Source organism: Typopeltis vanoorti, chromosome 6 (genome assembly GCF_054136105.1).
Source record: "Typopeltis vanoorti isolate ZY-2024b chromosome 6, IOZ_Tvanoo_1.0, whole genome shotgun sequence".
Taxonomy (NCBI): domain Eukaryota; kingdom Metazoa; phylum Arthropoda; class Arachnida; order Uropygi; family Thelyphonidae; genus Typopeltis; species Typopeltis vanoorti.
Genome location: NC_143554.1, coordinates 83,352,257 through 83,364,782, shown reverse-complemented (window position 1 = coordinate 83,364,782; position 12,526 = coordinate 83,352,257). Strand labels below are relative to the sequence as shown.

The 12,526-nt window shown below is 36.3% G+C and overlaps 1 protein-coding gene across 2 annotated transcripts in view; it reads left to right on the top strand.

The window, feature by feature from the left end:
- Positions 1-12,526, top strand: part of LOC150105642 (protein Spindly-A-like) — a 203,450-nt gene that overhangs the window by 173,440 nt on the left and 17,484 nt on the right. For both annotated transcript variants that reach the window (XM_090394965.1, XM_090394964.1), the window contains one exon: positions 7,940-8,121. In XM_090394965.1, coding sequence (XP_090251091.1) covers positions 7,940-8,121 — 182 coding nt within the window. The remainder of the gene's footprint in view (positions 1-7,939; positions 8,122-12,526) is intronic.

The window sequence follows — 12,526 nt, the reverse complement described above, 5'->3', positions numbered from 1 at the left end:
GACCAGGGAGGTGGAGAAAGCAGAGAAATATAAATCTCTTTAAAAATTAACGCAAGAAAAGAGAACGGGGGAGGAAAAATAACATGAAGGAAAGTACAATAAGTCGTAGGTTATCAATAAATAATAATAATAATAGTAATGATGGTAGTGATGAAGATAATAACAAGGTAAGTCAATTAAAATATGTTTAAAAAAAAGAAATCATATGGTACAATGATTCAATAATTAAATTATCACTTAACAAAGGAGTCACTGCATTGAACTTCTTGGAGCTAAAATAAAAAGATGTAACGCAGACAATAGCAAAATAGAACAGAAGAAGAGATAGTAGTGCTAGTTGGAACTAATGATTTAAGTAGTCACAAATATAGTATGAAAGAGAGGATATGAAAGGTTTGATGAAAGAAGTGAGAAAGAAAAATGATTGGTTGAAAATACTTGTAGTAATATGCATATGCAAAATATGAAAATATGCTGAGATGCAATAGTAATGAATTAAGGAGGGCAATGATAGCGAATAATTCAATGTGCAGGCTATAGGGAAAAAAAAACTGAATTTTTTGATGTATGGAGTGAGGTTGATAGTAGAAAAGATTAGTATAGGAAAGATGGCCTGCACTTGAATAGATTTGAGGTTAGATGGCTAGAGAAATTTATTGAAATGAGACCAAATGCAAAGAGTCACAGAAACTAGATCATCTTGGGAGAATTGCTGAGGATGTCATGTAAGTTCAGCTGGGTTGTGTAGATGTAATATTAATACGATTGTCAGTGAGCACAGTTATGAATCTGCTGAATGGATCGACTACATTTTGGAATCAGGCATTTTGAGTGTGTGTGTGTGTGTGTGCGCGCATGCATGCACGCAACTGCCAAGAGACTGTAGATTTAAGTATAAGCAAAAGTTGAGGGGTGGAGTACTTGTTATGTTTTTACACAAATGCCAGGGGTATTAGAAACAAAGTGGTTGAGTTTGTTGCTTTGGTGATTACATTGTGGCCTAAAATTATTGGCATTGGTGAAACTTAACTCTGTCACATGTAGTAACTTGAATTGAGTGCAAAAGGATGTACAATTTTGCCATAAATACTGTTATGACTTCTGCAGAACCTGCCCAGCCCGTAGAATTTTGCGAGCCTGATTCCATTAGTGGTGCTTTGCGCAGCCAACATTCATGTGTTTATCAGTAGAGAGATGTCTAGCTGTACAGGTTAACATGCAGTGGGGGAGATAATGAAAACTGTGTAACTGTATTAGCACTTCACAAGGTTGGAATGCAGCCACCTGTTATTTTCAACATGCTAGAAACACTTGGGATCAGTAGGATGTTTGTGTATTATACACTTAACTGTTATAACGATACAGAAGATTTTTTTTTGACTGCCAAAGAACACATAGACCATACTGTGTTAGGACACAACAGCTTGTGAAGGCATGCCTCTGCCATAATCCTGTGACAAATGCAAAAAGTGATGTTGCAAGAGATGAACGTATCTTCAGGACTGGGATATGAGCACCTTACCCTAGTCCTGAAGATACTTTCAGGTGCAAACTTTGTTTGCTCACACTTGGATAAAGGATTAAACTAAAATTATTATATTCTAACCAAGTGAAAAATAAACTTTCAACATCTTTCTCTAAATCCAGAGTAATTTATTAAAAAGGTGGCACACCATTTGGTAACTCTTATAGGTAGAGATGACCTGCTAATGCTTCTGGCTGGTATCTCCACTTGGGCCTGGCTCCCACTGAAGAGACTTCAATAAAGGTCGAAACTAGAGTGGGTAGTGGCCCTTCCCTTAATGCATAACATCAGACATATCCGCAAGGAGATGTGTTCTGCATTATGGGAGATACTGAGATAGGAGTGTTAGTAGCTTGCTCCACCTTTGCAAGGAGTCGCCCTGGTGTTGCACCACCTTACCCCAGGCCTGAAGATACTTTCAGGCGCAAACTTTGTTTGCTCACACTTGGATAAAGGATTAAACTAAAATTATTATATTCTAGCCAAGTGAAAAATAAACTTTCAGCAAGAGATGAACGTTTCTCAGAGAATGATGTCACGTGTACTAACCGATGACCAGGGGATGAGAGCCTATCATCATTCTACTGGACACTTCTTAACACCACAGTTTATTTGGCAGAGGGTGATAAAATCAAAGGCACTTCTCTAGTGGTAGATGAACAACAGATAGAGAAATCCTTTTTGCTGATGAGAAGATATGAAAATAAATTGGCTGTAATTTCTTTTTATACTACCACTTTGTTTCCCATACAATATTTATAACTTTTCTGGACTATGCCTTTATATATTTCATACCTCCTCTCACTTTTATTCTCATGATAAAATATTATTACCAGAATCACATAGGTTTAATTTACAAGGATGGTCTGAAAAGTTCTCGGCTTTGACCATAGATGGTGGCAACACTATCGGCAAGAGATTTTTTTTTTCCAAGTTGGTACATTATCATAAGCATCCATGTGAAATTGCATGTCATTCTATTAAGTAGTTTGTTTTATACAGCTGTCTGAAGCAAAAGTGTTGTCTGTATCCCCTTGAAATGGATAAAATTGAGTATTGTGCGATTATAAAATTCTTTGTAAAATAAGGTTTAACGCCAAAAGAAATTCATTTGAAGTTCATAAAAGTTTATGGGCACTCTTCTCCTTTGTTTTCGACAAAGTGCTATACTGTGGAGATAAACATGGCCATTACAGCCTTGAAGATGATCCAAGTGAAGGATGTCCAAAAAAGTGTCATAACACCAGAAATCATTGATCAAGTTAACGATATGGTATTGGATGACTGACGAGTCAGAGTACGTGAAATTGCTAAGACTATAGGCATTTCAAAAGAACGTGTGGGATATATTTTGCATGAAGAATTGTATATGAAAAAGCTTTGCACAAGATAGGTGGCGTCTTGCTCACAGCAGATCAAATATGCACTCACATGAAAATCTGTGAAATGCTTGGAGCATTTTAACAAGAATAAAACTGATTTTGTGCATTGATTTATTACAGTGGATGAGACTTGGATTCACCATTACACACCAGAATCCAAACAGTAGTCAAAACAGTGGATAGAAGTTGGTTGTTCAGTGCCAAAGAAGACAGTCAGTTCCATCAGCAGAAAAGGTCATCAGTGTTTTGTGATGCTAAAAGCATTTTGTTAATTATCTTGAAAAGGGTAAAACAGTTACTGGGAAAAGACTGGAATATTATTCCGATATTTTAACCAGACTAGACGAAAAAATTTGTGAGAAAAGCGGTTTACAGAAGAAAAAAATCATCTTTCATCAGGACAATGCACCTGCCCACAAAAGTGTTTTGGCAATGGGAAAATTAAGGGATCTGCACTATGAATTGTTGGAACATTCACCCTATTTCCCAGATTTGGCTCTCTCTAACTTCTATCTCTTCCTCTCTGGTCAGCGTTTTCTTTGAATCAAGAAGCGATTGCAGCTGTAGAGGGGTATTTTGCAGATCTTACTGAGAACCACTACAGGGCCAGGATAATGGCACTGGAGCATCTCTGGAATAAATGTATGTCTTAAGGGAGATTATGTTGAAAAATAAAAATAATTTTGAAATTATAAATTTGTTTTTTCATTGTTAGGCCGAGAACTTTTCAGAACATCCTCGTAAATGTCTTTATTTGTAAAATTTTTATTTTACAAATAAAGACATTCTGCCAGTGATGTCATCTGTTGATTCCTGATTTTTTTCTGAACTTTCATGTCTGCAGACTTCTTTGATCAAGTGCTTTATTAATAACCCACATCCATAACTTAAAACTGGTTTGAATACGTCTTTTTTTTTTTTTTTTTTTTTTTTTTTTTTTTTTTTTTTTTTTTTAATGTTGTGCCTATACACAAAAGGTTAGTTGATCAACCTATAGTACATTAGTACTGTGTATGGGTAGTGGGTTGGGAGAGGAGGAACTTGTTTGCATTTGATTTAAATGACTGTAAATTGTATTCCTTGGAAAACATAGTGGGGGGGGGGGACTGTTCCACAGTGCAGCAGTTGTGGGGATGAAGGGGGAGGAAAAGAAAAACTTGTTCTATTTGTTTCTAGGTGTACTGTGAAATGATATTGAGCAGCAGCTGCACATGTTCCAGCGAGCTTAGTACTGAGTGGAGGAATTATTGATGTTATTTCAGATGAGCATTTCCTATGGAAATATTTGTAGAATATACATATTACAGAAACCAAACATCTGTGCGAAAGTGGGAGGAGAGAGTTGGTAAGAGATGGGTCATTAATAATCCTAATTGCTCTCCTCTGTATGAAGCATTTTGAGGAAGCTTTTAGGGGCCCCACCCATATGTGGGAGCAGTATTCAATTGCTGGGCAGATTTGTGATTTGTATAATGTTAATAGCTGTTTAGGGGTGAAGTAATAGCTTGAGCGAAAAAGAAATCATAGTTTTTTTGAAGCTGAGGATGCATTGGTTGTGATGTGTTTATGCCAGGTTTGATGTGAGGGTAACTCCAAGAAGAGAGAGAGATATCATACTCTCTGGAAATTTGGGTATCATCAAAAAGGATACTGGGAATAAATGGTTATTTTTTTTTATGGGAAATAGAACAGAACTGGGTTTTATTAGCATTGAAATTGATGAGGTTATCTTAACCCCATTGTAGGATAGCTTGGAGATCAGAATCGAGGGTAGTGGTGGTTAATGTTCTGTAGGTTGAGGTGAGTTGTGTAGGGTAAGGTTTGTCAAATGAAAGCGAGGAGTGTAATGTGCTCTTGTCTGCAAAACTGTGTATTTGGTTGGAGGTCAACTGAAGTAGATCATTGATATATAGTAGGAAAGCGGGTTGGTGAGAGGACAGTGAAACCCCAGCATTAATTGAATGGTGAGAGGATAGGGAGCCATCTACCATCCCACACAGTGTGCATCCAGAGAGAAAGCTGGTAATTCACCTACAGAAGTCCTGGGTCAGACCAAATGATGGCAGTTTGCTTAGTAAGCCTTTGCGCTAGACCCAATCGAAGGCTTTGGAGATATCAAGTGCAACCACTTGAGATTCGCCAAACTTCTCCACGGTATCTTGTATACTGCTAGTTCAGTGTTTGGACTATTTCTCTGTTATTCCACACAACTTTATTCAGTTGACTTCCTAGAATACTTTGCAAATTCTGTTTGTTTTATTTCCATATTTAGTTTGCCATCTTCAAGAAGAGTATCTTTATGGAGACATGAAGACACTCTTCTTGCATGTGTTTAAATAGCTGAAATATTTTATTTTTCTATAGGTTCTCCATTGAAAATGCAGCTGAAGTTTTCTATGTTCCTGCTTATTTTCATAGTTTGTCTTGTTATGAATGATTTTCATGCCAAAAGCTGGTAAGAGATGGGTTATTTATCAATCGAATTGCTCGCCTCTGTACTGAGCCATGCACTTTGAGGGAGCTTTTAGAAGCCCCACTCCAAATGTGCAAGCAGTATTTGATAGCTGGGCAGATTTGTGATTTGTATAAGGTTAACAGCTGTTTGGAGTTGAAGTAACATCTTACTTCATCCATTAAATAAAGTCACCCTGCTATTTTTTTCAGGAAACCAGGGTGAGCAGTAAAAAGTCAGTTACTGGAACTTGACAATCAGAAGAATTCAACATAGCCATGATTATCATAACTATTGATTGAAAAGAAGTGGAATTGATAGAAGAATTAGAAAATATATCGCATTGATTGGTGTTACTTACTGAAACAAAGATAAAAATGGGTGAGATTCTTCCAATTAACATGTACAAAATGTTATATTCAGGCAGTGATGAACAGGGTAAAGGAGGAGCATCTATAATCTTCAACACCAAACATGAATACACTCTTCTTGAATGGCAAGTAATATTGAGTAGAGTAATGTAGGCAAGCATCAAAATGGGGAATTGGATAATTGTACTTATGATCTAATAAAAGGTTCTACTAAGGAAGAAGTAGAGGAATTTTTTTCAGTCATTAGACGCACCTGATTTAAAAAAAAACTTTGTGCTTGTTGGAGATCCGAACAGTAGATTAGGAAATTAATACCAGACGTATAGAAATGTATTGGGAAAAATTTGGTAACAATACAAAGCTAATAATAATCATAGGTACTTGCTGGATTTATGTTTAGGACTTAGACAAGTCATCACTAACACCATGTTTCAGCCAATATATTGTCTAACTCTTTACTTTATGCTGATGTTATACTCTGAAATAAATTCACTATAAGTCTGTAGGATTCCCTGACTAAATTGAATAACTATTGTAATAAATTTGGTATACCAATTGGTAAAAAGACAGACAATGGAAATAGGCAGAGGCATTGAAAACATCAACTGCATCCTGAATGGAGAAACTATAGAACAAGTAAAATGGTCATTTAGGTACAATTTTTAGTGAAAATGGCAAATTAAATATGGAAATAGACAATAGAATTAACAAAGCTGGTATGGTGGGTCAAGTGAATAAATTTATGTGGAGTAAGAGAGAAATTATCCATGACATCAAAGTACATGCATAGACACACATTAAATTAGAACACTGAATATACAAGACAGTGTTCAAGCCAGTTTTAACTTGTGGATCTGAGTGCTGGATTACAAGCAAAATAGCTGATCAAAAAACTGGAGACCATAGATATTGAGAGTTCTGAGAAAAGTTAGAGGAGTGAATAGATCATCAATAGGAGAATCATATTAAAAATGAAGATACCAGGAAAGATCTTGATATTGTTAGCATTCAGGAATGTGTAAGTAGAGCTAATCTCAGGTGTTTTATGCTAGGAACAGCAGGGAAAAGACCAGACTAAGACCAAGATGTTGGTTGATTGATACAATTAGAAGTGTCTTAGAGGACCAAAATGTAGGATCTAATAATATTGAAGGACTGGCAGATAGCTGATTAATTTGGAAGAAAATTGTCGATAGGGCGTTAATTATTAGGTAAACTTTGCAAGTAGTTTCATCATAATATCCTATGCACTCCTTGAAGGAACATATCAAGAATTTGATTTGATCCCATTTTTCTATTTTCTTTACAAACAGCCTTCATTAGTAAATAATAATATTTTTTGGTTTACTGATCAAGTGTGGCGAAACTAGTTGGTTCAGTTAATAAAATTGATCAACACTTGATCGGTAAACCAAAAAATATTATTATTTACTAATTTATGATCAAGAAAATAACCTTCATGATGAACAGCCTTCATTGTTTCATGTTTTCGAAGAATTGCATTTTGCAACTGTTCTGTTTTATTTTATTTATTTGTATGGAGTTTCCCCTGTTCTTTGACCATGAGGACTGGCTGAGCCCTTCTAGTAGGGTATTAAGTATGTGTTTTTTATGACTGCAGATCCGTGTGTGTTCATGGGTCAGTTTGCCTGTTCTGAAGGATGAGAAACCTGAGTTTCTGGATGAAAAAAAAACCCTTTACCTCCATATGAGACCAGCTAACTCACCTTTAGTCGATAGAGATATAAGGATAACCAGATATAAGGTTCTGCATGCCATGGATGGGAATCGAACCCAGTTCTTTCTGACCAAAGGGCTTCATCTATACCAGCTGAGCTATGGAGGATCTAGCTGTTCTGTAAGATCAGTGAACTAATTGACTACAGATACATGCTTTTGTGCATTTCAGGTTAATAAAATAACTTGTTGTTAGAACCAATTTCCTTGATTATAATCTGTCTTCTTTTCTTTAGACTATCCAGATTTACTATTTTGACATGTATATAGTTGTATAAAACAAACATTGCATTTTATCTTTTCCTTATGAACTGAAAATGAGAACAATAACCAATTACCCCTTCTCCTCTTAAATAATAATCTTAACAATACAAATTTATGTAATTGAGATGAATCTCCATTATTTTTATCCATCTTGATAAAAGATGTCACTGGTATTGTAAAAAAATTAAGGTCTTTTCATATTTTGCAGGAATAACATGAAAAAGCTTCAAAAAGAACTAGAGTCTGTGAGACTTCTACAAATAGAAGAAAGTGAGAAACATATAGAGGGGCAAAAGAAATTGTTTCAATCAGAAAACAAGGTCGAAGCATTGGAAAGTGAAGTTTTTCAACTAAAGTCACAAATCAAGGAACTTAAAGAGAAGAATAATGGTAAGGAAATTTGGAAAATTCAAGAAATATGTTATATAGAAACTAGGGTGCCCTGACGCCTATGGTGCCCCCCCCCCCCCCCCCCCGAGTTCCGGACTGGTGAGCAGGTTCTCTTTGAATTTCGATGACTAGAAAAAGCCCCCCCCCCCAAGTTGCAGACTGGAAGGCCAGTTCTTGAATTCTGATTACTCGAATTTTGAAGACTCGACACTCAGGGTAGCCCCCTGAGTTTCAAAACGTTTCAAATAACTTGACAAAAAACGTGACCCAAAAAAGGCTTATCATTTTATATTATAAAGTAGATATATATTATATATTTAGTGTCATTATTCTTTTGAATGCTAAATAGAAGACATTACAACTGCTATTTTTAGGAGTCACTAAATTTCACTTCTGCATATAAACTTGGGTAAAAAAAAATGCATCTACCATTGTTGAAAAATGAGCAAGACTAAAAGTGGTTGCCATTGGGTGGGGGTGAGGTTGTTATTTGATTATCATACATGAATTTTTTTTTTCTTCCAAAAATTTCAATTTATGAAATAATGAAGATTCTTGTTCTGTTTCTTTGGACTTCTTTGCAGTGATAATTTGTTTTTGAGAAATTTCAGGAATTTCTTGAAAAAACTCTTAAGAAATGTCCATTGCTCCTTATTGTCATTTCCATTTGTGAATTTTTCTTTCTTTGAGCTCTGTAATGTTCTCAGTTATACTATCCATTAAAAAAAAAAAAAGTAGGTAATGTGTCTATATTCTGGGGCCAGACAGCAAAAACCTTCATTTTGGGTTCATTATATAAACGATGTTCTACTATCTGTTCCTATAATAAAGACACATTACCTACTTTTTTATCTAATATAAACAATCTATATCCATGAATTACGTTTACTGTGGAAATGGAAAAAGACAACAAATTATTCTTTTTAGATATTCTACTCCTTCATTCACCATCAGGTGAATTAATTACTTCCATTTATTGCACACTAACTTTTGCTCGATGCTACGTTCAATATCGATTGGCTCACCATCTGTCACAGAAGATTGGAATTATTAAAACTAATATGACATGCTCGTACTATTTGTTCCTTTACCTAAACTATTACAGCAGGAACTCGTAAATATCGAACGATATATATATACAACTCGGTGACTTCTCAGAGAGGACCATGCAACAGCTTTTGAATTCCTATAATCCTAGCTCAAATAACAAGGAAACAGTATGTCAAGTTCCAATTCCTTACATTTTTGGCATCACAGAACCCATTTCTAGAATTCTTAAATAGAATTAATGTCTGCTTTTCTTCCTATGAATAAATTATCAGCATGGTTTCCATCTTCAAAAGATAAATAATCTCCTCAAGTGTATTAACTGTTGTTGTTCTTACTTAGTTGTCTCCTCAACTCTTGTTGTTGTTCTTACTTTGGACAAACTGGATGCTCTATGGAAAAGAGAATACAAGAACACCAATCTTATATTAGCAACAGAAAATCTGAAAAATCTAGGTTGGCACAACATACGTATTTTAATCAATGTCGGTACAAATTTTTCTTTAAACACTTACTTAAAGAAAGCACCGAGGCCTTACTTCACTGTCTGAACTTAAATCAGAATGACTGCATCTCTCTCTCTCTCTCAGATATGGATAAATCTTATTATGTAATTGCACATCAGTTATTTCTTTTTTTTTATTTTAAATAGCTAATGAATTATCAATATTTCAATATTTCCTCAGTTATACCATTGCAGCCCTTACTTTTTCAAATCAATGCATTTTTCGCATTCTACTTTGCATCATCAGTGGCAACAATTAACCATTGTTGCCACTGATGATGACCTGAAATATATGTCCTTAAATAAATAGTATTGTGTTTTTTCATGTTAATTTGAAGAAACCTGTCATGGCACAAGTATCTCTAAAACAGCAACAAAAGACTTCTTATTAATCTTTAAAGCTCCACCTTTTGCATAACTACCAACAACAAATTACATGACAACCACATTAACTTGAATGAAAGTACAGATATTTCATACTGAAAATAACAGGAAATCATCAGTGTGTAGAAACAAACAAATTAAAGGATTGTTGTATGAACAAGGTTCATATAACAATATGTTTACCAATTATAAATAGTTGTGTTGAGGTAGAAATTAGTATTAATAAATGTAAAAACTATTTCTGATCTTTACATAAGATGCCAATCTCAACTTTTTTTGGGGGGGGGGGAAGAATTGTTCTGATTCAGATTAGGCCATTGTAAAAGGGCCTTATTCCCACATATTTTCCTATCAACAAAATTTGTGGGAATAAGGTCCAGAATTGAGAACAGTGGTGGTTAATGTTCTGTAGGTTGAAGTCAGTTGTGTGGAGTAAGGTTTATCAAATGAAAGGGAAGAGTTCAATGTGCTGTCATCTGCAAAGCTGTGTATTGGGTTTGAAGTCAACTGAAGTAGGCTATTGATATACAGAAGAAAGAGGGTTGGTGAGAGAACAGAACCTTGTGGAATCCCAGCATTAATTGGATGGTGAGAAGATAGGGAACCTGAGACAGTCCAAATGATGGAAGTTTGCTTAGTAAGCCTTTGTGCCAGACCTTGTCAAAAGCTTTGGAGATATCAAGTGCAACATTTGAGATTCGCCAAATTTCTCCATGGTATTTGTCCAGGGTGATATATGAGAGTAGATCTCCTGTTGATTGGCAGTGACAGAATCTGTACTGGTGGTCGCTTAATAGCTGGGTGCCTTCAAGGTAGTGTAAGAGTTAAGAATTGATGGACTTTAGATAGGACTGAGGTGAGTGAGATAAGGCGGTAGTTAGATGGCAATGATTTGTCACCCTTATTAGGAATGGGTTGAATATAGGCAAATTTCCAGGCTTTGGGATATATACCAGTGGAGTAAGATAGTATGTACAGGCAGCATAGGAGAGGAGTCAGTTCTGGTGCACAAACCTTCAAGGCAATTGGAGGAATGCCATCAGGGCCAGGAGGTTTTTTTGTGTCTAATTTAGACAATAGGTTTCTGATTTCTTTCTAGCAAAAGGATATATAGGGCATTGTATTGGGTATTTGGAATGACTGGGGGGAGCATTTGCCATTGTCAGTTTTGTGTGCATCGCAGGCAAAGTGTGAAGCCAGGATATTAGCTTTTCTGTGGGTGATGATGCAATAGAGCCATCTGGGTATGATGGGGGGGGGGAGTAGTGTGGGGCAAAAGTACTACCAATTGAGATCAAAAGGCACAGCTGACCTTTGGGCAGGATGCAAGTTTCCTGCTTTTTTGCTTGTTCAAATTCTATTTTGGAAGCATTGATAGTTTTTCTTGCATCGATTTCAGGCTTCAATATAAGCAACATTGAAGGTGGATGGAGTTCTTGATATGAGCTAGTTGTGATATGCTTGAGTTTTCATTTGTACAGCCTTGGCACATCTTTTGGAGAACCAGGGTTTAGTTAGGGGATGGCAATTCACCAAAGTAATCCTCACTGGGAATGTATGTTTCCATGCCAGTGAGGATTACTTTGGTGATATGTTTGGATTGGAAGACTAGAAACAATAGTCCAACCATGGGAATGAAGCATAGTAGTCTTGGAGGCTGTTCCACTTGGCACTGTTATAATGCCAAACTACTTGTGTGGGAGTAACTGTGTAAGCTTTGTGGTCAGAATTACCCAAGGAGCTCACTGTGTATTTGAAGGTCATGGTAAGGAAGAGATCTAGGGTATTTGGGAAGTGGTTCGGGTTATCTAGTATTCTGGTTGGCATGGGAACAGTTTGTGTAAGGTCGTTAGTGATGACAAATGTTCAGCATCTCTGTCTGCAAGATCTGTACAACTGGAGGAAGAAAACCAGTTGGTGTTATGGACATTAAAATCTCCTAGGAGTATGATTTCGCTGTTAGGAGAGTGAGACTAGAGAAAATCAATTTTTAAGGAGAGGAAATTAGAGCTCGGAGTGGTTGGTGGCATTAGGACAGCAATAGATACAGCAGATTAATTTGACTGAGAGGGGAAGGGATATTTTCAACCAAAGAAGGTCAAAGTTGGGCGATTCTAGGTTAGGTGCTCTCTGGCAGGGTATGTCAGAGTGGATATATGCACAGATGCCACTCTTGGGTCGAAAGGAGCTAAGCAGTGTGTAGTTTGGAAGGTTGAGATAGATAGTGCTTGGGGGGGGGGGTGAGATTTTAGTTTCTGCTAAAAAGAGTAAGTGGGGTTTGTGGACTGCAGATGATAGCGGATGCTATTAAGGTTGGAGTTGAGGCCACAGATGTTGGTGAAATGGATATGCAAGGTCTTGTGAGGTATGTATTTGACTGCAAGGATCTTGCACATTTCCTATGCAGATCTAGACATACTGTCGATAAGACATCTTTTCATTTCTATCTTTAGCTGGTGTTTACCAGAT